The sequence below is a fragment of the Pocillopora damicornis genome, chromosome 1 (assembly GCF_964200805.1).
Source record: "Pocillopora damicornis chromosome 1, jaPocDami1.2, whole genome shotgun sequence".
Classification (NCBI taxonomy): Eukaryota; Metazoa; Cnidaria; class Anthozoa; order Scleractinia; family Pocilloporidae; genus Pocillopora; species Pocillopora damicornis.
The window spans coordinates 40,291,746-40,317,388 of NC_142670.1; the positions used below are offsets into that span (position 1 = coordinate 40,291,746).

The 25,643-nt window shown below is 38.3% G+C and overlaps 1 protein-coding gene and 2 long non-coding RNA genes across 4 annotated transcripts in view; 1 reads left to right on the plus strand and 2 right to left on the minus strand.

Moving 5' to 3' along the window:
• LOC149053856 (uncharacterized) overlaps positions 1–25,643 on the plus strand; it is a 55,948-nt gene that overhangs the window by 17,170 nt on the left and 13,135 nt on the right. Inside the window, exon 1 of one of the 2 annotated variants that reach the window (XR_016183998.1) lies at positions 21,395–21,727. The exons of the other annotated variant lie outside the window; for it this stretch is intronic. This is a non-coding gene — a long non-coding RNA (uncharacterized LOC149053856). Of the gene's footprint in view, positions 1–21,394; positions 21,728–25,643 lie in introns of those variants that run through there. 2 annotated transcript variants of the gene reach the window in all.
• Positions 1–25,643, minus strand: part of LOC149053859 (uncharacterized) — a 36,668-nt gene that overhangs the window by 3,542 nt on the left and 7,483 nt on the right. The gene's annotated exons all lie outside the window — the stretch shown is intronic.
• On the minus strand, positions 2,949–10,157 carry LOC149053860 (nucleoporin NUP42-like). The gene is made up of 9 exons (XM_089197219.1): positions 9,936–10,157; positions 9,756–9,842; positions 9,459–9,538; positions 8,856–8,932; positions 8,386–8,480; positions 7,548–7,624; positions 7,124–7,201; positions 6,168–6,689; positions 2,949–4,717 (listed from the first exon to the last, which is right to left on the minus strand). Exons 1-9 carry the CDS (start codon positions 10,006–10,008, stop codon positions 4,571–4,573), a joined length of 1,236 nt encoding a protein of 411 aa, XP_089053345.1. The 5' UTR covers positions 10,009–10,157; the 3' UTR covers positions 2,949–4,570.

Sequence of the window (25,643 nt, forward strand, 5' to 3'; positions counted from 1 at the left end):
ATAAAAACATTCGCGATACAAGTTATAAAAGAAAACCAATATCCGGGCGTAGCTTTCCAAAAGTCGCTTTGGTAATTAGCTAAGGTACTGTTACTCAGTGAAGCTGTATAAACTACGCGTACATATTCAGGCATAAATTAAGAGCACATCAAAAACATTTTCTCCCAGGGGACCGCTAAACAAATACTTAAGAGGTTTATTTTCATTTCTTTTCTAAACATACTGTATCACAAAGCATTGAATGGTCTCTAACCTCCTAGATAAACAAGAATGTTCTTGCACAACCACTGAACACACCCCTTTAGGCAAACGAGTCATTATCTTGTCACTTGTGGGAAAAAAGGAAAAATGTTACACAAAATGTCACATCGTCTTTACTTTTAAAATTTTGGTCGCGTTCTCTTTTTCAGAGTTGGACAACTTAAACCTACCTACACCGACAAATACCTCACTTCCTTGTGAACTTAAATAGAAATTAAACGATCGTTTATCGCAATTAAAAGCAAGCAAAAGGCAGAACCTTCTATCTCAAGGAACTTTCTTCCAAACGACCCGTTCTCTTCCTCTGACATATTGCCAATATCCGATTAACAACTACTTTAATCTCGAACCAAAGGCTGCGGTTTTTACTCTGCTCACTGAACAAAGGTGTTTAGCTGGAGGGAAATTTTGCAGTGAGAATGACATGAGTGTTTACGATCGACAGGATGGGTGGTTTTCTTTTCTTATTTCTTAAAAGGGTTGGAATTTGGCGCAAGATGGCAGCCGAGCGTGAACAGTAAGGTCATAATGGCGGCGAATTTGTCAGAGACATGAATAACAGAAAGAACTGCAGAAGTTATCGCTGAAACTTCACCGACATAAACAAATTCAGGGAGTTCAAGAATTCTAACATGGACCTTTCTGTGGATAACCCTGCCGAAATAAAATCAACGTGTGAGACAGAAAGGATTCGAAAGAATCGATTGAATCATAAGTAACCTTATTCTCAGAATTATCCGTGATTTGTCTTATTTGACACTATCTACGTAGCTACCTACAGAGAAGGGAAGCTAAGAACTTAAAGGGAAATTCGAAAAAGAAACTGAATACAAACATATCCTAGTTCTTTGGCGGCGACCAGAAGCAATTTTGTTTGATGGGTTTTGCACACATCAATAATTTTGAAATTCAGTTTTGTGTAGTTAGGGCACTTTTCGCTCTAAGAGGGGATCATATTCGTCCGGGGTGATGAAATCAATCAATGTTGATCCTCAACAGTGAGAGGAAACAAGTTGCAATAAACTTGCTCTAGTACTCAACAGCTCGGAATATAAGTCTCGCAAAATGCCGAGAGCTCTTTTAGTATTAACCTGTTAATATTCCAAAAGCAAAACTATCAAAACTGTAAAACGAGTATGTGTGGGTGACCAGCTTTTCAGTTAATGATGTAGGTAGCCTTGTTCAAGAGATATCAGCAATGGACAACAGTTGTTGGCTTTAAGCCGTAAAGCTGTATTAATTGGGTTTAACAATCCACTATTGCAGGTTTGTCACCAAAGTCATATGAGGTGAACCGTGATCAACCACGAACACAACGGAGGCGGTAAACACTCTAACAATTCGAAAATTAAGAGAAAAAAAAGAGACAACCGGGCCAACATGACACTCAACAGTTTATACGATCAACTCAACGTTAACGTTCACGTTACAAGATAGAGAATTCCGAGTTTATTTTAGTAGACGGCATTCTTGTCCGCAAGCTTGATTATAAGACATTTTTGACAGTTGAAAATGACAATACTGTGGAGGTATTCAAGGTCATGCTTCAGTGCCAAAGATAAAGGTGGTATGCCTCACTGATTACTGGTACAAGAAACTGGATGCCAGTGCAGAAAAGCATTCGCGATACAAACTATAAAAGAAAACCAATATTCGGCCTTAGTTTTCCAAAAGTCGCTTTGGTAATTAGCAGATATATTGTTACACAGCAAAGCTGTATAGACAACGCGTACATGTTCAGGCATAAATTAACCACACATCAAAAACATCCCTCCCACTGGATCGCTTAACAAAAGCTTAGGAGGTTTATTTTCGTTATTCTTGCAAACATAGTGTATCACAAAGCTTTGAATGGTCTTTAATCTTGGCATGTTAACCTCCTAGATAAGCAACCGTGGAACACACCCCTTTAGACAAATTCATTAAGTCGTTATCTTGTCGCTTGTGGGAAAAAAGGAAACAGTCACGTCGTCTACTTTCAAAAGTTTGGTTGCTTTTCGTTTTTCAGAGTCTGACAACATGACAGAATCGACAGTAACCTTGTGGGAGGGGGGGAAGGGAATATGTTCGAGGACGTGAAGTGATGAGATATCGAAAGATCATAAAAACTCAGCTTAATGAACTGATGTTGACCACCTTTTATTTGGCCTGCTACATTGGTGTGAAACAGAAATAGACTCACAATAGATATGTCCATGGCTTTGTTTATTGTTCGAAAAAAAATGTCGTGATTTAACAAACTTGTAATGGTTAGTTAATTTTTTTTTTCGGATATATCAACTGTTAACAAAAGGAAACTCGTTGTAACAGGCTTCTGAGCATCTCAGTAAACTTGTTGATAGCCATTTATCAGAACAGCCGATAGTCATCCATGGCATCACTGTCGAAACAATCTTTCCGCCAGCATTTAGATTCTGTTTTGTGCTGAAATTCTCTTTCATTATTTATCGATAAAAATGGTGTGAGTCGAAAGCGAGGTATTTGTCGGTGTGGGTAGGTTTATCGTTAACATACCCACACCGATGGATTCCTTACTTTCTTGTGAACTTTCATATAAATTAAACGATCATTTATCGCCATTTAAGGCAAGCAAAAGGCGGAACCTTTTGTTCCAAGGAATTTTCTTTAAACGATCCGTTCCCTTCGTCTGACTTCTTGCCAATATCCGATGAACAACTACTTTGAACTCGAACCAAAGGCTGCGGTTTTTATTTTTGCTCACTGACCACAAGTGTTTAGCTGGAGGAAAATTTGGCAGCGAGAATGATACGAATGTTTACGACAAAATGGGTGCTTTACTTTTCTTATTTCTTAAAAGGGTTAGAATCTGGCGCAAGATGGCAGCCAAGCGTGAACAGTACGGTCTTAAAGGCGGCAAATTTGTTCAAGACATGAATAACAGAAAGAGGAAATAAAAATTTATCCAAGTAGTTTCTTTCAGTGATCCTTTTCAGTCAAAAATGCTTTCCGGCCTCTATAATTCGGTACAAATAATTTCAATGGAATTTCTCTGATTACATTCTCGTTTCTGTTCTATCTACATTTGCCATGATTCTGCTTTGCAGATTCTCATTGATAGATCTGTATTCTAATTGTCAAGGAAAATTTCAATGAAAGCCGGAAGATACTGTCGAGCGAATACCATTCTGTCCACCAAAACTATTGTGTGTGTTCATGCGATTCAACTGATCCACGCTTCATAAGGAATCAATATTTTAAGAGTTTTTAAGGGGAAACCGTTCTGACTGCTATATATGAAGTACTTAGTTAGTTCGGTATAATTTGGTCATTCGTTAATACTTAGCATGTAGTCACTGTATGAATTAAAAGTCCGAAGTTATTTCGGTTTAAGCTCTCGCTACGAGTTTCCAAATTAACTGTCTTGTCTATCTTTCTTCAGTACAAGTGCTTAGCTTGTCTACTGATCTTGCTTTAGATCCACACGAAAGTTCTTGTTTTAGCTGACACAGTCAAAGATGGATTCAGTTGATCGGAAGCATTCAGTATACATTGTTGTGCATTTGTGAGATTCTTGTAAAAGTGTTAGGGTTAGTGATCTATCAACAAATGTTTAATATTCAAGGTCAGTCAGCTAGCATGGCCACTCATGCCTATACCGATAGTGAATATATAGGCATGTACTTTAGAGTAGTGGTTAGTAAGAAGTAAAAGAGTGAGATTCAGCCGGTGAGAATCAAAGTGTGAGAATCAGAGAGAGATCAATCAGAGTTACAGTCAGAGTGAAGTAAAATTGATGTAAGTAGAATTGTATATTAGAGAACAGAGAGATTAAAAAGGACTGAGAAACGACAGGTAGTCTAGTGTTAACTACTGAGTTGAAAACATAAATTCGCCACCGTAATGAGTGAAAAGGCTGACGTTTCGAGCGTTAGCCCTTCGTTGAATCGCTCTGACGAAGGACTAACGCTCGAAACGTCAGCCTTTTCACTCCACGGTGACCAATTAACGTTTTCGACTCACTTGTTACTCTCCCACCGACGCAGCACCACAGTTTTCTTAGAAACTTACCTCCTTCACTGACAAAAGACAGACCGAGAGTCCTTGGTGCCTTTCGTAAAAGGGTGTTGAGGTCTGCAGCTAGTTTTACCGTCACTGCAACCCAACATAACTATAAAGTCCGGGTAGAAAAACATCAAAGAGATGCTAGCGAACCAAAAGCGGACAACGACGGTTTAGGAAGGTGAAGCCGGATTGACAGGAATAGAAAATGAAGAAATGAATAATTCAAGCTAAATTTTACAAGATACTAGCTGCCAAGAATATCTCAGCCTTTCAAGGATCAAAGCTGTTAACATAATTCTAATGGTGGTGGACACTCAGGTATCTTTCCAAGCACAAAACTGTCCGCCCTGAAGGCCTGCATATCTTCTTCACTACAACTCAAAGGTACAGTTGTTGACTGTTCCATTGATGAGGTGGCTTCTGGAGTTGATCTCTGTAAAGAGAACAAAAATCAAAACAAGTTCAAGCCCGTTATTCCCACTGCATTAAGTCTTCTTTCCCCAAATTTCATGTCGCAAAAAAACTCGCCAATTTGATTCATAAACTTTCGATTCACTACATGAATATGTAATTTCTGCTAAAAGTTATTTAGCTATAGTTATTACCAAACAATGCCATTTTATTCGTACAGCAGTGAATACGAAACAGCACAAAAATCTCTGGTCTTTTCACAAGGGTGCTGCCACCAAAACAGCGCTGAAATACATGCACAACACATTCTTGGTTTTTGCATTCAACATTTTTCTCTCATGGAGAAAAATTCAAACTTGTTAATGACAATAATGATGTAAGGATGAAAAATTTAAACTTGATAATGACTAACCAAAGAGATCACAAACAGACACGATCTATAACTTTCTCGTATCTTTCGCTCGAAGATTTCAACTGAATTTCTGGTTTTAGACTCTTGACAAAATATACGAAATGAAGTAATGTTATATTGTCTAAAAGTAACGATCGTATCGATTTATAAACACAAAATCATGATTCCATTGAAAGTTTTATGGATGCGACAAGAATGACCAAGAAAGCGAGCTAAAAGGGCACCTCAAAAGACTTCATTCGCATATAGACCTGCCTTTATCAAGATCCAGCAAGTAAAGACTACCTTCATATCTTAGGAAGCGATTGCTCAGAAAGGAAAAATATAAAGTCGCAAAACTGGAGTTAAATGACTTTCCTGTGTTCTAACTGACCCTTTGAAATGGGAAAAAGCTTTAGTCCTTTCAGTGCTAAGATCTGAGAGCACATTCCCGAAACATATCGCCATAATCTCATTCTTAGCTTAAGTTGAGAATTCTGTATCAAAGGAGCAGCCCTTATTTGATAATACTTTTCATTCTCTTTAACTGCTTGCGAAGCATTGTATCGAGATCATGTGGAGAATTGAAATATTGATCATACCAGGAGTGAAAGGGTTAAGAAACTGGGCGGCACAGTGTTGGCTTTAGACTCATATTCCTTGTATTTTCTTTCCTGTACCATTCTCAACGAGCAAGCTGAACAAGGTGTAAGTTTTGCTTCAATGTAAAATTGTAGTGATAAAATAATGGGTGCATTCTCCTTCGGGCAAAACAAATACAATTATTAGCCGGACCTGACTCTGGGCGAAACGATTCCCAGCAAAATAACCAGCTATCTTTGCTTTCAAAGGTTTACGTTTTCTCCGAGGGAAAGTAGTTTATTAAGGGTGCCTTGTCACGAGGCACATTGAGAGCAATCACTCCCTTTCACCCCTAAGGTGAAACACTGGACCAGCTCAGCTTACCCACCAACACCCTCCACGAGAAAAAATTGTCAGGCCCTAGGCCAGTTTGTGAAATTAAAGTAACAGCTTTGCTCCTCTGTTTTTGCTGCTGTTAAAAATGACCAGATACACCTACCATTGAGCTGCTTGATCCATTGCCTTTCTGTACTTGGGATTCACTCGGAAAAACCCCAGTCACTGTCTGCGAAGGTACAGAACCAAACACTCCAGGTTTTGACTCAGTTTTTACTCCAGAGAAGCCAGTATTTGAAGCGGCTGATTGGCTTAAGTTTGTACTAAACATAGTCGTGGAATGGCCAGTTAAAGGAAAACTGGTCATTCCAGTTTGCTGATTGCTGGCACTTAAAGTATTCCCAAAAACATTTCCAGTCATTGCTGGGACATTGCTCTGTCCAAACAGGTTTACTTGATTGGTAGAATTACTTGTGCTGAATAAGTTACTAGGTTGGTTCAATGTAGCTGCTGGAGATGGGAAGCCAGTCGACTGAAAAACAGGGCCACTAGTTGCAAAACTACTCATCTGACCAAATGAACTATGTCCATTAAAACCTATCCCTGGTTGTGTCTGTAGCATTGATGATCCTGCTTCCATTGACTCTGCTACCTTATGGCTGCGCTGCTTCTTTATCTCTTCTTGCTGATAATGAAAAACAAAATTGTCCAAGTGTTTCAAAAAGAACATATCACTATAATTATATTCAATGACCTACAACTGAAACACGCACATAGGCTTAGGGAGTCTCCACAGATATCAGGACTATATTTTTTTATACAATCTTTATTGAGGGAACCAACATTACAATAAGTGGTTTACAGAATGGTCCTCACAACATATCATCACATTTAAATGATGGTAGTGACAAGCAACTCTGGGCATTTATCAATCTGTAATATCCAGTAATTAAACACTAGAAAGTCCCATTCATGACACTGACATCAATCATCCCCGTTAGTGCATGGAGGATAACTCACAACTTTCTCATCACTATTTTCAAAGATAGACAAAACTGTTTGTTGCTATATGTGTTCAAGGAAAGAATACTGTATAAAAGGTTTATTATTTGAGCTTACAATCTGTGAGACTGACATGCGTCCTAACTGCTGCCGCTTTTGTTGATTAGCAGTGATAAGAGTTTTCAGTCCTTGTTGCTGTAAACAAACCAAAAATTGGATAATTAGAGTGAGTTTGAAATATCTGAGGAAATATTGATTCAGCCTCATGTCAGAACAAATATCTCTTCCTTAAAATTCTGAGTTATGAATCTTAACCCCTGACCCCTAAGAGTGACTAGCATCTAAATTCCCCCTACAGTAACAACTCTAAATAAAAAATTTATGAAATTTAAGGAGTGGATAGCCAAATAAAGCTCTTACTTGTGGAACAAATTCTCCTTGTCAGCAACATAGGAAATGTATAGAGAACAGTATAGAGAATAAGCATGTTTATGTTAAAGTGTAAAGGATTAAAGTAAAATCCAGATATAGATCATCTTACATAGCTATTAGCCTTCCCTTCAGCATTTGCATTGTATGCCTCAAGGCGAATTTCTTCTGGAGAGAAGTCCAGCAAACCTAAAATAACATTCATAACACAAGGCATCATTCAGTAATAATTTAACACAAGTACCACATAACTTTTCAAAAGGCTACAATCTTATAGCTGTGACAGCATGCCTGATAAAGTCACCTGTTAACTTTAAAATTTCAGGCCCCACACCTCGCTACAGAGAATATATTTACAGTAAGAGTAAGAAAACTGTAACTTCTGAAAACATTTCTGGATGGGGAGACAAGTCAACCAGGTGTGAGAAATCTTCACTGTATTCAGTCACATTCATTGATCTGCGGTTTAATGGTTTGCTGACATGTCCTGATCTCCTACGTGATTGGTTAGAGTTCAATAAACATTTCAAGCACTTTTCAGGTGTTCATAGTTCTTTTTTAAACACTTTAACTCCCAAAATCTGATTGTTAATTCTCCCCTCTGGTGGCTACACATTTGCTTGTAAATTAGTTTGGAGAATTTGGTATCAGTTCAAAATAACAACTTCTACCTGATAAGTTTAAGTATTATTATTACCTGTTTGTTGGATAATATATGGATGTTGTTAGGAGAAATTACCTGTTAATCACTCCTGGGAGTTAAAGGGTTAACTTGGGTGGTACTCCTAAAGTAGATTGGAAAACACAATACAATTGGAGATAAGGGGGGGGGGGGGGGGAAGAGAAGGGGCTGTGACAAAAGCTATTGCAATCCACCTATAATAAGTTCAAACAAAAGGCCAATTAAACAGCCTTAAGAGTGGATTGTGTAAAACTTCATATTAACTCACCTGGTAAGCATGGTTCTTCTTTTGTGTAAGTGAAACAAGACAATGGCCATTGTTTACTCTTTTCCCATATTGCCATATCAGTTTGTATGGTTCTTCTATTAATTTAAAGAAAAAATCCAAACTTAGATTTGAGAACCAACAAAGGAGTATCTGTTGATGCTCAGTTTGTTAAACAGATAATAAATCCTTGCAAAAATTGCTAACAACAATAGATGAGTGTGAGGGGTAAATACCAGTCAGAGATTGGTCAGGTCAAGAACTGGATCTGGGCATAGCAAGTAGCCATGAAAACTCTGTGAGTGGCATTTTCTTCTGCAGCATCACTTTCCTGAGTACCGACAAAATGCTAGCCAATAGAAGACTACACATTCTCACATTTTGCCAAAGTGTTGAGAGGCATTATTGTGGGCCTAGATTAGTTTAAATCACATTTAGTGACATGCATCCTTAAAACAGCATAATCATCTTACTGAATTTGAGATGGTGTCATATCATCCTCCACACCTTTAGAATGCTGAGTTTCTCTGGACAAAACTTCAAAGCGGTTCTATACACGCACAGAGGCAACAAAAAAGTATCAATCATTGATGTTAAGAAAAGCAATTGATATTGTTCATTATAAACTACCAGTTCATATTTTATGACTATTTTGATCATAAACAGCTTGTTTTAAAAGATTCAGGCTACAAATTGTTCCTCAGTTTTTAGGTCACATTCTAAAAAGCTCCAAATTTTTAAAATGTATTGATATCACTTTTTCTACAGAAGAACATGGTTCTGGATTTTTTCTTGTTTCTTCAACTAGTAGTCGTTTTTTGTTTTTTATTTTTTAAGAATTAACCTTTGTAAACTACGTCCATATTTTGCGCTATCTGAACTGTTCTGAATTGCATGTGTTGTAAACAAAAGTTGCGTACTAAATAAATTGAGAAAATTTAGAGCCCTTTCAAAATGATCAAAAACAAGGGATGACCTTTTCAATCCAAACTCTCGGATAGGGAAACTTACGATGGAAAAGACACTAGTCATTTAATAAAAATCTGGATTTTTCTATATATTTCTTGTTTATTTACCTGGTTAGAAGGATAAGATTTGCCCAATTGCCCACTTCTTCCACTGAATCCTGAATTCTGTTGACCGAATCCAGTATTTGCTGCAAATTAACACACAACATTCATTAAGTGGATCAGTATTTTTAATCTTTAGTTAGTAAACTCAACTCTATGTATAACTTCGTAATTTTAGTTTTTCTGATGCCTTAGCTTGAAGCTACAAAAAAAAAATACTCGTACATGTAAATGCACAGATCCGAGTTGCGATATACAAAAACATTCGATTTGCATAATATTCTAAAATAATATGACAATTACCTCTTCCAGAAGGATGTTCATTCCTGCATTTGTCACCAAACCGACAATAACCATTCAAAAAATGCTGGCAAACTGTTTTCCGTTTTTCTGTTGAAAAACGAGGAATATCGACATCAAATTATATTTCTGATAGCAAACTTTTCAAATGAAGAACCGCGTGAAGGAACTCATGAAGCTTACCTGCAGTATGTTCATAATGGCATCTATCTCCAAATCGGCACTCGCCCTTTAAGAAATATTGACAAACAACCATGACCAAACAAGATGAAGGAGATGATAACTTTGTCAAGATACGGCAGCCATTTTACATTATCCGCTGGTCAAAAAGAAAGGCTGTTACAGGGACTCGTACTCAGGCTACCAGCAAAAAAGTTCATTTCCACCTTGAAGCTTTCTCAGGTTCTACAGTTATAGAGAGGAGAGTTGTGAATCAGATCCTGGGGGTTAAAGGGTTAAAAACTGTATTAGAAACTTGGATCATTGTCAGTATTTGAGAAACCTGCACCCACACTTCTCTTCACCCAACAACAGTCAACTGATAACAAGTGATTAATTAAATGGGGGGGATTATTTACCTCTCCTATGCAAATTGCAGATGTGAAAGTGGTGAATGTAATCTGTAATTTTTTTTCTACAGAATATCCCTAACAGCTTTTTTAAAATTATATATTGAAGTAAAACGAAGAAGAATACACAGCCCTGCAAGATGTTTAGTGGCACAGTCATAGCGATAGGCACAGTAGTGTCCTGGGTTTGCAAAACACAGTTTTCACAGAGCATGTACTCACCAGACTTTGATGTACCAGTTTTGATCACATGGTTCTCCACAATATGGATGGTGTTAGTGTTTCCAATTTACTTTCTTCTGGGCTTGCTCTAAGGAAAACAGATGCTTTTATTATACACTTTGTGCAATCCTTCAACCATTTTCTTATTTTTTTACATGTAAGTGTGAGAGACTGGGGAGATGCCCTTTCTTAATGGTTAAGATGCCAGACCTGGCTGGAGAGGTCTGGGTTCAAGACCTAGTCTCTTGCTCGGGCAAAACATGTTACTCTAAAAGTGCCTCTTTGTCCACCCAATAGTAGAAATGGATACCAGCAAATGTTCAGGGAAGTCTGATGAAATTCTGGGGTGTAGCTTGCAATCGACTGGTATCCTATCCAGGGAGAAGTAGTGATACTCTTCCAGGGAGAGTGAAAAGGTATTTGGTAGTCAAGGTCTCCACCTGATGTCTCTATTGACGCATGCTGGCCTATTCTGCCTCACATGGGTAGTGACCAATCACTTATACGTGCGTGCACTTGGTATCATTCATGCTGCTGATGTTGCTGCTTTGTTCTCATCTTCTAATGCTTTTGTATACTTCTTATCATGGAGCTGGTTAAAGGAGGAGCTTTCTATTTTTAAGGTATGAGCTGTTGCCTAAGAGTGGGGGGGGGAAGGGGTAATGGTAATGAATTTGAAAATAATGCAAGTGACCACAAATTAAGCTGCTGATGATGAAGATATGGATCAGCAAAAGATCCGATCAACCTGCAATGAATGAAAAAAATTGCTAGGGCTGATTATTTTATTGTCATTATTATTATTATTATTATTATTATTATTATTATTATTATTATTATTATTATTGTAACTGCTTCCGTTGAAGCCAAGTGTTACCGCTTCCGAAAAAAGCTGCGAAATATTTTTTGGTTAGGTTGACGCGCCCGTGATTAGTTCCTTTTAGACAGAAAATTATAGTTAGCATTTCAGTTCAAGATAAGACCCCATGTGATTAAGATCGGTTTTGAATAGAAGACAAGTTAGACTGTAATCCTCGATAAAGTAATCAAGACCCGCGCACGTTGGTAATCAATAACTTGTCTTGTTATTATGTTATCTAGCTCGTAGTCGTTACTCAAAGTAAAATTTATCACTCGTTTTTTACCTTTCCTTTGGTTCTTGTTATTGCCACGTGCTCGTTTTCAAAATCGAGATTATTCTTGAGCTATGATCTACGGTGGCTGCAGTGACCCATAGAAGACATGCCACATTTTTTTTTAATCGCGCGATAAAATCAAAATATCGCGCTATAAATGGAAATTATCGCGCGATAACTGATAAATTATGGCGCGATAAATTTAAAATTAGTGCGCGAACAGTTCCGTCTGAGAAGAAAGAGACCCTTGGTATTTGTGAACTAGAACACGAATTATAACGTCAGCTTCATGAACGTCCTTTATTTAATTCTTTGCGCAGTGGAAAACTGCCTCCAACTTGTAGAATGCTACGAAATACTAGTTCTGTGAGAGGAAAAGACGCGAGTACCATCATTTTGTGTCAGTAAGTTTATATTTATCATCTGAGATGCTTTACCATGTTAAAGAAAACTTTTGACCAAATGATGCAATGACAAATGAACACGCGCACTGGCTGTATATTGTATATATTGTAGTTAGCAACGCTTCTAGCCTGTAACTGAACGTAACGTAGCATAACTTGTCGAAAGATGCATATACGCTTTTCTGAGGTCTTCTCTTTTTCGCGCGTATCGATGAAATTCTCGGCAATCGCTCGCCACGCAAGCTCTTATTCTTTTGTAGCACGCATGAATAATTCCGTGACCACACAATAAAGTAACAAAAACTTTGAGTTGGACTATGGATGATATCAAGTGTAAATCTATTTTTAAAGAAGAAATAAAAGATTTTGAAATAATGGTTAAAGAAATGATTGGAGGACTTTGATTCACGTCACGTTTTGAAACAAATATTACGTGAAAGACTGATGGGAACTAAAACTTTCTCCATAATTTGATTTCATACAAACGGGATGTCGTCAAGAGACAAACCCATGAGAGGAAAAACTCGCGTATCAGGCTTTGTCCCTAGCGTGCAGTTCACGTGCAACAAACCTTTGATCTCATTATTTACGTTCCCGTCAGGAAAATCGCAGCCAAATGCGGGACAAATACTTGTGTTCCAATTAAGAATTTAACGATCTCTTTTTATAACTTATTTTTTTCCACTTGTTGGTGTGAGAAGAGTTGATCATGCAAGGAAACGAAAACCAGTTCAAGACGTTTAGCGAAAAATCAAAGTTATTATTCACACCTGATAATGACAACGAAACTGGAAGACGAACAAATTTCTACGACGAAGATGCAGGTACATGATGACGATAAAATAATTTAATTTTTATTGAAGTAGTCGATCGGATAACCTCCATCCGATTTGCCGAGTGCGGAATTTTTGCTCGCTAAAGACATATATGTTATTTGCCGGCTGGGAGGTCCGTATGGTGAAAAACTGTGACCGAGGTCTTGAAAATACTGCCCGAGGCCGTAGGCCGAGTGCAGCATTTTCAAGACCGAGGTCACAGTTTTTCACCATACGGACCGACCCCTAGCCGGTAAATAACATATTTATTGTTTTTAAACTTGACGAAATTCTCTCCGAAAGAACCCGAATGATTTATGGCCGTAAATACGGCAAGATCTTCCATAAACTGAACAATTTTTGAGTGAGTAAATGGTAGTTGAAATAGAGGTGATGCAAATTTAAGAGAGATACCTCAGCGAAACATTTTCATTTCCGTAACGATAAAGGTGATTTAAAAGGCTTCCAAACAAACTTTGAAACATTATTTTTACAAGTATCTGTCACAATCTGACACCTGTCAATTAGAGAGCGCACAAGAAAAAAAAATCGTAGGAACATTTGAAAACCAACAGAACTAGTTTGGCAAGGACTGTCACGACAATGTTTTCTTAAAAATCAGTTAATGATCTAACGGAAAGTATTATTTACTCTCATCGACCATACATTCATGTACGAAGATTTACCTCTGTTCATTAAGTAAACGGCGAGGAAAGTAATTGTGAGTAAATTCAATTTTTTATTTTGAAGTTGTGAGAGTTTGCTCGTTTGTTTGCTGTAATGGCGTGTTTAACTCTGATCTTTCCTTCACAAAAACTAAATTCGAACGGCACACTCCAACGAGACACAAGGGAATTTGATGCAGCCTTTTCTCAATTCCTTCAATTTCTGTTGTGAAATTTAAGGTACAAATGTCCAAATTGAACGGAATTGGAAAGACTCACCAGGAGCGTATATTTGTTGACGTGTTTGCTTAAAAATACTGCCCAGCCGGAAAACGAGGTATATTTATGAAAAATGACAACGAAAGTTGGGATGTACTCGGCGACTCACGAAAGCGTTACCGTGGCCCGTGGGCAGAGATAGGAAAATACTGACCGGGTAAAGAACCAATCAGATTGCAAGATTCGTTACCGTGCCCTCTAAAAAAACAATAAAGAATTTTATTTTACACAATGCATAGAATTCACAATATAGACTTAACTTTTATTTATCAGATATAGTCTTGATGCACTCGTAGTATTTTCTAACATTTGGTGGGTGGATGGGTGGGTAGGTAGGTCACGGAATATACTATACCTTCAAAAAGAGGGAGTGGGAGGGCGTAGTGGTCTAATGGTCAGAGCACTGGACTCCACGTCGAGAGGCCCGGGTTCAAGACCTGGCCGGGACAATGCGCTGTGTTCCTGGGAATGACACTTTACTCTCACAGTGCTTCTCTTTAAGGCACACTTAATTTGGAGCCTCGCTTTGTTGTGTGTCCTGCACCTTCACGGTAAAAGCCATTAAATAAATAAACGAATAAAAGAAAAGTCTAATGTTGAGGAACAAGCGTTCCTTCTCCCGTGCGATAGTAACGAGAGAGGTAAGAAATAATGATGCTGTCATTCAGAGAAAACAAGCGAATTTATTCTTCTTCAAAAAACTAAATATGCTGAAACGTTTGCAATCAAAATACTTGTAGGACCTCTCAAAATTCTTTACGAAAGCTCTTAACAGGGTTTCCGAGTCCCATTTATCTTTTACCAGGCTCCAAAATAGCATATGCACCCTGACTCACTCACGTTTACCCGCGCTTAAGACAGTTTACATGTAAGATGTATTCCTATTGGCCCCTACCGATAGTTATTTTGTTCTTAACGGCCATTTTGGTTTAACGACACTCGATCAATCAAAGATTGCTTTAAAATAAAATTCACATTTTCTTATTTTGGCACCGAGAACTTTATGAACTCAACTCTAGGAATATTTGTGTTATTTTCAATTAGAACCTAGCATAAAACCGAATACTGTTTATCTTATCAAAGGGCGTGTTTATTGACACACGCATAGCTTTCATATAAAAGAATTGAATTGAACCCTTTCCACTCCAACATCAGTATGCATATTCTCCATACTGCTCCCTATATACATTCTCTAAGTTGCTGATGAGTAGAATTTGTCTCATAATCCAGAGCTTCTCTAGTTTATGACCATTTCCTTTATTTTCATTACCTGAATGTTTGATTCATGGGTGATGTTATAAGGAAAAATTGGATCCTAGTCACTCTTAGAGGTTGAGGGAGAGAAGAGAAGAGAAATTGTTGTTCACGAGTACGGATAGTTATTTTTTTTTTTTTTTTGGACGATCTAGAGCCTGGGAATCTTGTAAAGTAGGTGAGGAAGATTCTCGTCCGAGGTCGGTAGGTATATCGAATGCTCTCGCATAGCACAGCACAGACATACAACGGATGTAAGAAATCACTTCAACTTTCCCTCCATCAGCATGCACCGATTACATTGAAGATGTGAGTCTTTAACCATGTGATGCAATCCTTTTGGTCGGCGCCACGAGTCGAGGTATGAAGCTGGTCAAATGGATCGCAGGCTCGGGAAAAGATTCGAAACGAATGCTTTCGATCATGTTCGATTTTATCCGAGTGTCACAAGAATTTAATTGCGAAATGTAGAACGCACCCATTTCAGAAATCCGTAAATATTGCCACAAGGATCACATTCCCAAGGCTAAAATTTAAACAGTTGATAACGAAAAAAAAGCATTTAAATTGCAAAGCCATTCCACGCAATTTCCACCGCAGTTTTCACGTTCAAAGAATATCAACCTGACGGATTCCTGTGCCATTTTCTCCGGAAAGCTGTGCGAGACAGAACGGAAAGAATCAATACGATCACAAAGCATAACCTCCTTTATGCTATGTTTGCCCTTTGTGTCAATTTCCATAAGGAAAGCTGTGAATGACATTCCAGGAGAGAAATCAGGGCTGAAATACCCGCAGCCACAACAATCTTTGCTCTCCATGAATTAAGTAAACATTTTAAAAGCTAAGATTCTCAGCAAAATGTAAAATTCTTCAATCCACTTTAATAACCTTCGATTCTAATTAGTTACATTGACTAATTTTGGTTCCGCGAAATAGGTCATATGACAAGGGAAAAATTTGCACGATCACGTCACGCAAAACGTCAAGCTGGGTTTGTCCAGTTGATATTGATGGACGTAGGGTTCTGTCGGTCAAAACCGTTGTGGTCCATAACAGCGTAAAATCGTTAATGATGGAAACAAATTTGTAGAAAGGAGGGCTAGGTCATTGCGTTCCGCGGTTTTGAGGCAATCGGTGACCTCATTGGTGTATAAACTATACACTGATATGCTTTTTTAGCCTGATTACCGCCTGCATTTTGAGAATTCTTTTGTACAAATTGGTAAATTTTGATATGCAAATTAAGGTTGAAGGGCAGGCTCTCCTCTGATCACGCTCGTATCAAAAATATTCTAGCTGAAGTTTCCATATTTTGTCTGTGAACCAACTGAAGGTACCTTGTAACTTGCAGCAAGATAGAATTCCGTGAGCTCTATTATTGCAGTCGCTGCGCGCTGGCCAAAATCTGTGAAATTTACAATTCCGATCGCTATCCACACGGGTGGTCGATGCCAAAGATGATTTTTGGATCATGTTATCGCGGAAAAGAATGAAAAGGTCGAATTAACTCACATACAGGTATTTTGTGGTAGATTGTGTGTGTTGTGCGAATAACTGTAACCAAAAACAAATTGTATTGGTGCCACGGATACCTGTGAGTACAACTGATGATGCAGACTGTAGACCGGATACAAAATGTAGACTGCAGACTTCGGACTGGGTACAAAATGCAGACTGAGAATCTAAAGAGTTTTTTCATCTGGTATGTGATAACATGTCATCTTAGGAGTTACTGACCGTCACGTAATCGCTTCTCCGCGGTCAGCTTTCACGATTACTTGCACTATTGTGCAATACTCCTGTGGAATACTCCTGGCCCATTTCTTGATCAAAATCGATCTTAATATAATTTCAAGCCTTCATATAGTCTTCTCAATTTGCGCACGAGTTGGTTGGTGTGATGTCTGTACAGATTTTATCAACGTAATAAAAGTAGATGTAGATGTAAATGAGATGTCACTATTGAATAATTAACACGCGAAGCATTCGAGAAACAAATTGACAGCTTTGCACATGGTCCGTATTATCATCTTTTCAAGCAGCATGTGTTTATTTTGTTGACAAAAGTGCGGACCGAGACCAAAACTGTTCCTTCCACTTAATATATTTTCGACGTTAGTCGATCACATCATATTAACTTACCTTTGTAAATTATTCATCCCAGATAACAAAATCAAATAAACATGCTGACGATGGTACCTGAATTGGTCCTATCACTTCCTCCAGGCATCGAAAACATACACAAAATAGTTAATTTTAATTAGACATTCATCAAGAGATAGCAGCGAGCAAACAAATCCAGAAAAATATAATCGGCACACTCAACAAATCATGAATCTTACAACAAAGCTTGCCGTTAAAGAACTGCTCAAATCAAAATGTTTGGTGCAATTCATCAACACCTCAAGCAATATTTGATTCAAAATTTTTCCACTCACTCTCGTCGTGAAGGAACAATAACCATGATCATGCTACAGTGTCTCCATTTTCTCTCGAACAACTATCCGCCATTTTCACAGCATGGGTTACACGTTTACTATAGGTAATCTGATATCTTTCATCTGTCCAGTAGTATCGCGTTTCTCATGAAGTGCGGTAAAATATACGTTAAAAACACAGAAAAGCCAACATTTCTCATTGTAAAAGACGATGATATTTTACGAACCGCTATCTCCGAATCCTCCCTTAGGCCTAGTTCAAACGTCGATCTTTACATGTACCGAACCTAACGTTTCTATCAAGTTCATGTAAAGATCGACGTTTGAATCAATTAGGATCGGCAGATTTGTATTCGGATCGACGACAGTGCCGTTCTATCCGACTCGGCTAGTCGGATAGAACGGTAAAAGATCGGCATTAATTCATACCTCGTACTTTACATGTACCCAACTTAATGCATACATTATACATACGTTAAAATAATTATGTTTTACCCACAATTCAAGAAAGTTCGCTTACGTGCCATGCGCGAAAGCCTTCGAACCATTCAAACAATATGGCGGGAAAGGAGGAAGGCTCGTGCTCCCCTTGTTTTAAAACCTTGCGTCTGAATAGTTGTTGCAAACATTTTCCCACCAGCCAGAATTTCTTTTCAGTCGACGACACGAACGAACTGGACGAGGAACTGTGATGTTCCTTTGGGAAATAAGCAATAATAGAAGGCAAGCCAAATTCAAAACTCGTCTTCTCCTGACAGCAAGGTTGTTTAATGCTAACTGCATCTTGAGTCGCCTTTTTCTACCCTCCTTAATCGCATTTGCAAGAAAAACAAGCTCTTCATTTCCACGAGTTGTGCTTCCCGCCCGCATTTTTTTCCGCCATTTTGGTAGGCATTAACCGCTGACTACAATGGAGTTATGTTCAGTTTTGCAATTAGGATCGACTAAATTCGGATCGACGTTTGAATCAACTGCCGCTCTTAATTATTCGAGTCGACCCAAATTGCAATTAGGTTCGGTACATGTAAAGATCGACGTTTGAACTAGGCCTTACTTAGTTGAAATTTAAGAGGCTGTCTCTCTTATTTCCACCCAGTCAATTTTGCGTCAAAAATAATTTTGCCTGAAACTCTGTCAACAGAAAGACTTTACCTAGGAAAGAACTAAATTAGATTTGGTTTTATTCGAAATATTTTTCTGACTGCATTAGGGGCCATAATTATTTTCCAGTTCGTAGGGACCGTTGCAACGTCTCGAAAAATAGGCATATTTTGTAACATTGTAAAATATTTGATTCGCATAGTTAAGCCACAGAATTTATATCAGATTGCTTAAAAACCTTTCTAGTTTGCCAAGAAAGTTAGAATTTGCCCTCTCAATATATTTGAAAAGGCGAATTTTAGCATAAGTTTTGGGATTTGGGACCTGCTTGACCCTACACAGCCGTTAAGTTTACCCTTGAATCACCCATTTAACATCGCTGCAGAGCTGAATTTTTTCCAAAATCAGAATATAAACTCTCCATGTCTGGAAGCTGAGGGAGAAATGAAGGTTTCAGGCTTCTGAAGTGAAGAAATAATCGCTTAAATTTAGATCCAGTCCGATGTTATACTGTTCTCACAAAGGTCCACACAAAAGAGAAGACCGCTGATAGCATGTGCCGTACGTTGTGCCGTATGGTTTTGTTTTGTATCCCAATGTAATATTTGGGGAGAAAAATTTTGGACGAAAAGAATAAATGCTTTTACCTGGAGTTTGATATCATATAATTAATGAATCAATTTCAAATATCCTGAGCTTGCTTCTCTCGGTTCCGCGTCGATTGTGTCCACAGAACAGCGACCTGTCAATAGCCGGAGAAATCGGCTACCAACGTGTTAAAAACTTGACACATGCTTCGTATGAACAGATTTTATAAGTGTTGCTTTTGGTAAATTTTCAATCGATTTCATCAAAGCATTTCACTGACTACTAGATATTATAATATAATACACTAGAACAACGCCGTCAGAACTTGATATCGGAAGTAAAGGTAGTTTGTATCTGTAGAGCATATTCTACACTTTCAGCCACCGTATAAGACATTGTTTACATAAGTCTACTGAGAAACACATTGACAATCACTAATCACGTCCAACAGTTTGTCTATGAGGATCTGTTTTTTGTCTCTCAATTGTACAGGGATCTCAAAATGACTACAGATGGCTCTAAACAAAACCACATTGAATTTCTGAGGTGTGTTATTGTGGTGACGTTCACAGAGGTCCTACGTATCGTAGCAGATTGGATGTGAGACTTTGATCTCTTTGTTAACTTTGTCTACCAGATCTTGTCTCTCGGAATTTTCCTGGACGCATTGGATATCTTCCTCCTTATCCAGTGATATTCCGATCACACCCTGATCTTTTCGTCGCATTGCTGCTAGCCGGGAGAAAAAGCTCTGAACTTGGCTCTTTGTCAGCCACTGTTCTAAAGTGAACAAACGTGCATTTAATTCATTTTTCGCATTTCGCATGTCCACTGCAACTTGCAAACCGTGCCGTTAGGTATTCTTTTACCTTCTCTGGAAATCTAACGCTGCTCCTTGGTTTCCTTACGGCCCATCCTGTTCGTAGAGACGAGTGGGGTGAAGTATCCACGGGAGAAGTGAGTGGTGTACTGGAATCTAACGAACAGCTCGAACACTCGATACCAGCGGTATCTATCGACGAGAACTTAAGGGCCCAGTCCCTTTTGATTGCATCATACTGGCCTAACTGACTGTATGCTTTCCAACGTCCAGGTGCAGCTCCAGCTGCGAAAAGGTTTCCAACACTTCAACACATCCAAACACAGTGCATTCAAACAATGACGTTGTACTCTCTGTTTCCTTGCTGCCCTTTGAACGACGCTTGACCACACGCTTTTCAGGAGGATCATAAAACCGTTGAGATTCTATGGTTTGAAGGGACGTTTGACCTTGGTGCTTGATATAAATTACGTCATATGGAATGTACTTCCCTTTACCGATGCCATAACATTTCCAAACTCTCAGACCTATATCTCCATATTCGAAGTTGTGGAAGCTACTAAAATTCCCAATCTTATTTATACAGAGAGTGTTCTTTGATTCGTCTACTATGCTTACTGCAGCTGTTGTTCCCTTCACTGGGTGTTTCGTCAATGTCTATCCTCTGTCCAATGAAAGCTTTAACAACCTCGCTGAAGACTCACTACAGACTGAAGCCTCTCTGGTTTCGAAAAAGCACTTGCAAGCCATACTATACTTGCAGGCCTTCCAAAAAAAACAAAGGGTCAGCGGGTTCACCCGCAATGGTTAATGCGGACCTCTGTTATGCGCGATAGTGCAATCGTTCAGCTTTAAATTCCAAAACGCCAAACTTCGACACATAGACTTACAAGTGGAGTACTATGACTGATTCTTGAAGAGAATGCAGCTGCAATCCAAAGTTTCAACGGGACATTAAGCGCGAAACATGGCTTTAGTTTTCGAGGTTAGTTCGCAACAATGAGTCAAAGAAGAGTATCGATAGATGCCGACTACTGAATTTTGGAGGTATTTGCTGGAGTTATCATAAAGTTCACCAGTTTGGGAAGCGAGGAACATCTGAAATGTCACTTAAACCCATGATTTCTCCGGCTATTGACAGGTTGCTGTTCTGTGGACACAATCGACGCGGAACCGAGAGAAGCAAGCTCAGGATATTTGAAATTGATTCATTAATTATATGATATCAAACTCCAGGTAAAAGCATTTATTCTTTTTCTCCCCAAATATTACATTGGGATACAAAACAAAACCATACGGCACAACGTACGGCACAAGCTATCAGCGGTCTTCTCTTTTGTGTGGACCTTTGTGAGAACAGTATAACATCGGACTGGATCTAAATTTAAGCGATTATTTCTTCACTTCAGAAGCCTGAAACCTTCATTTCTCCCCCAGCTTCCAGACATGGAGGGTTTATATTCTGATTTTGGAAAAAATTCAGCTCTGCAGCGATGTTAAATGGGTGATTCACCGCGAAATGTGGCCAATTCCGACGTTTGTTTTGATACCACGAATCACGATGGATGCCGCCTACTTTTCGAAGGCAACACCTGGCTATTTGTTGAAGTTATCATGGATTTCACCGATTTGGTTATTAGAAAAATTATGAAGTGAGCCATGAAGCCGGGCTGCAAATCGGGTAAGCTGTATTTATGACGAAATCTGCTCCAGTTGTTCGATTTTGGTGTGGGCGAAAAAATCGCGAATGCTCATACATGTGCTGATTCAAACGGTCATAACTTTTGAAAATCGAAAACGTACAGGGATTTTTGCATATTTTTGCCTATAAAAGGGTAAACTTAACGGCTGTGTAGGATAGAATCGTCAAGCAGGTCCCAAATCCCAAAACTTAACGTCTAAATCAAGGTTATTTACGGCCATCGGCCGATGGCGATTTCTAGTGGTCAGAATATGCTAAAATTCGCCTTTTCAAATATATTCTAACTTTCTTGGCAAACTAGAAAGGCTTTTGAGCAATCTTATATAAATTCTGTGGCTTAACTATGCGAATCAAATATTTTACAATGTTACAAAATATGCCTATTTTTCAATTTTCGAGACGTTGCGACGGTCCCTACGAACTGGAAAATAATTATGGCCGCTAATGCAGTCAGAAAAATATTTCGAATAAAACCAAATCTAATTTAGTTCTTTCCAAGGTAAAGTCTTTCTGTTGATAGAGTTTCAGGCAAAATTATTTTTGACGCAAAATTGACTTGGTGGAAATAAGAGAGACAGCCTCTTAAACACCTCTTAAACCAAAGAACAAAAACGACGCTCTGATTGGTACGAGATACATCCCTAAACGATCTGATTGGTGCGAGCAGCATACCACTCTCTGTTCGCTAACATAGATGTTATTTATTTTTTTTAATAACTCAAAAACGACTCGCGGCTTGGAGAATGACGTTCTTTTATTACACCGTGGACAGCTTAGCTTGTCAAGCAAAAATTGCAACCTTGGATTTAACTTAACTTCCTAATTCTAGCTAGATTGCTTCAAACACTTCCACGCTGTCTTCTTCTGAATTGTTCATGAAACACGCATGCTCATGATAGGGGTAGCAAGGCCCATACTCGCCGGATTTGGATAAACTTTTCCAGGGTATATAGTGGAGGTAGCTCCTTGGTAGTTGGTTTCTGTGTACACATTCCACGAGCTTTGCTTAGATCCGACCTTCACGGAGGACGCTCCTTTGGTAAAGTTTACTGGATCAATAGTGAGGTCCGGGTTGTCCTTGGTAATAGGCTATGGCGAGAAACCATATGGACCCAAGATCTGATTAGTAATTCTACCTTTTAGGGGGTATGCATTTACTGATACAGAAGTTAAGGAAATTGGGCTTTACACTTAAAAAAACCTTCTTTCAACTAATCATTCTATCGTTTCTCTTCACGTGCTTTCTGGATAATTTGTTGATATTTCAAAGTACATGTTTAAGATCACTTCTGTGAATGAAAGGGTTTCAAAAGGTCTGTCCTGTACAGAATGCTGCATATTAGCAGCAAAATAGAGAACTAGGCTTCTAAAAAGACTAGTGGGAGGCATTTTCGATTGTAAGTTAAGCTTTAAACGTACTGCAATAGAGCACTTGGGTTGCCACATAAAACTCTATCATTCTTTCCTAAAACTGTCGAAAGGTTTGTCGAGTAAGTAATAGATGCTGTGAGAAAATCTTACGTTAAAGGGGTTTTATACAATATCATAATCAAAGGAAGCCTATGGCCAACTTGTGAATAAAGTAATGTGGAAATGAAACATGTTTGTCAACTTGCTAGTAGTGGTCCTACAGCATGTAAGGTTGCGTTACTATTATGGAATCTTTGGCTCCCTTTTCGACCATAGATCCTTTGAAGTGATCATGTTTATAACACGAAAAACCAAAATCATTTGGGTCGGTATGTCCATGGAGACTCGAACTCTTTCTGAAGATGTGTTATATAATGGGAAAATATCAATTATTCTGATCAAAACTTGCGTTGTAAAGATTAAAGTGACAAAAAAAACTCTAAAGAAAGTCTCGAGAGTTTTTCGGTCTCACTTAGTGACTTGACTCGAGTCACGGAGAAATCCAGAATGATCATGGTAATCATCCAACTCCGCAGAATAATAAACGCATACCTCAGGCGTTCTACAAAACCATTACAAAATGAAATCCTGCGTTTATCAAATTTCCGGTTGCAAAATTTATCAAATTTAGACGCTGCAATTCAAATCTTTCTTTGCCTGCACAAGCCAAATTCCCCTATTTTCCATTCTTATGTCACGTTTCGCCTCACCCTCAATTAATGTTTACATTTGAACGCGATGATCTCTGCTTACAGGGTTTTCTCCCGCTTACATCTGATAACAAACTTCTTAAGTTTTCTGCCTCGGAACGATATACCACAGAACGCATTTCATTCGCGTAACCACGAGTTAAAAACGACCATCTGTTCTCATGAAAACCCTCGCTTGCAAAGTAATAATGAGTTCAGAACATTTTGCGTAACTCGTAAAGCTGTCAAAAGAAACTGCCTTAAGTTTTTTTGTCCATGCCATCGTAGCTTTTCCGACTCTTTTCTATCTTAAACCTAAGAATAAATCTCGCAGCAAATTTAATTTAACTTAATATCTTACCTTTTCATTCCCGGTAAAATCAGGCTCCTCATACAGCAATACTTTGTCACTCATCTCTTAAAAACAGAACGTAAACAATCTTTTAATCACAAAGGCAAGTATATTACTGCCGAGTCATACGGGTCTTGGTATTCCACACCGCCAGAGCTTATCCCTATTTCCTTAGAAGGAAGCCTCTACAGGCGTGTTAATACTGCTATGAGGGCCCTGGATGACAGGATATCCCACCAATTCGCTAACTTTTCAAGATATTTGCTCTACCTATTAACACTGCACGAAAAATTGGATTTAAACAGATTTGCAACTGAAGTAAATATGATGCAAATTTAGGCCTCCAGATTTGACCTAAATTCGCAATGAAAGCAATGATGATGCAAATACAGATATTTATTCCCGTTGTATTTGCGCGCAAATGTGAAGTAAATATGATATCTACTTTATCTTTGCTTCGGTTTTTGATACCTCCGCAAATCAACAAATTTGACTTACATTTATACAGATTTGCTCTATTTGCAAAGTATTAAGTTTGCTTACAGCACAAAATGTAGGCAAATATGGTGTAAATCCATTTGTTTGCATCATTGTTTTACAAATGTTGTCGAGGCTTCAAATAAAAACATTTGCACGTGTTTTATTCATGTTTTGCTAAAGGAGCAAATATGCTCATATACACTAAATTTGTATTACTATCAAACCAACAAATTTGCGCGTGTAATCTCACATTTGCCATCTATGCAAATATGGTCATCTTCGATGAATTTACAACCGTTATTCTCATATTTATACGTCCTTTTTTGAAATTATCTCATTACCGTTTCAATCCAAAACATTAACAAATCATATATTATCGATTAAAAACTGTGGTTCGTTCACAAAACTACTCAAAACCTCGCAAAGGGTCCACACCCACCGGAATAAAAAGAAATACCGACTTTTCACTAACTGAAAAGCGATTTTCGCTGACCCCGCGGGATGAATGTTAACATGTGTAATGTTATTATTCCTTCATCTAGAAAACAGCTTTCTTCAGGTGGTCTTATATTTAACTTACCATTGATGAAATGGCTTAATCTAAGTTTCTGGGCCCTGGAAAATATGGATAAACTTAAAAAGGAAAAGAATATAGTTGCTCAATTTATATTTGGAAAATTGTGGGAAAAAAGAAGCAAATAATGAAACAGAAATAGCGCGTCAGAGAGGCTATTCAACGTTTAACGTCGTGACTCCAAGAAAGAAATGTTCAAGGCTTTGTTTTTAAATCTCTCCTTAACAGATTACCAGATGAGTGGGTTCCTTTAAATGAGGTTCAAAAGCATAGGACACGAACTGTACACATCTCTCAGCTCCCAAACGACGTGGCCGCTGATTTGGATCCTTCGTTCTACAGACAATTGTCCCACAGAAAACACCACCGCAAATGATTATCGCAGTTTGT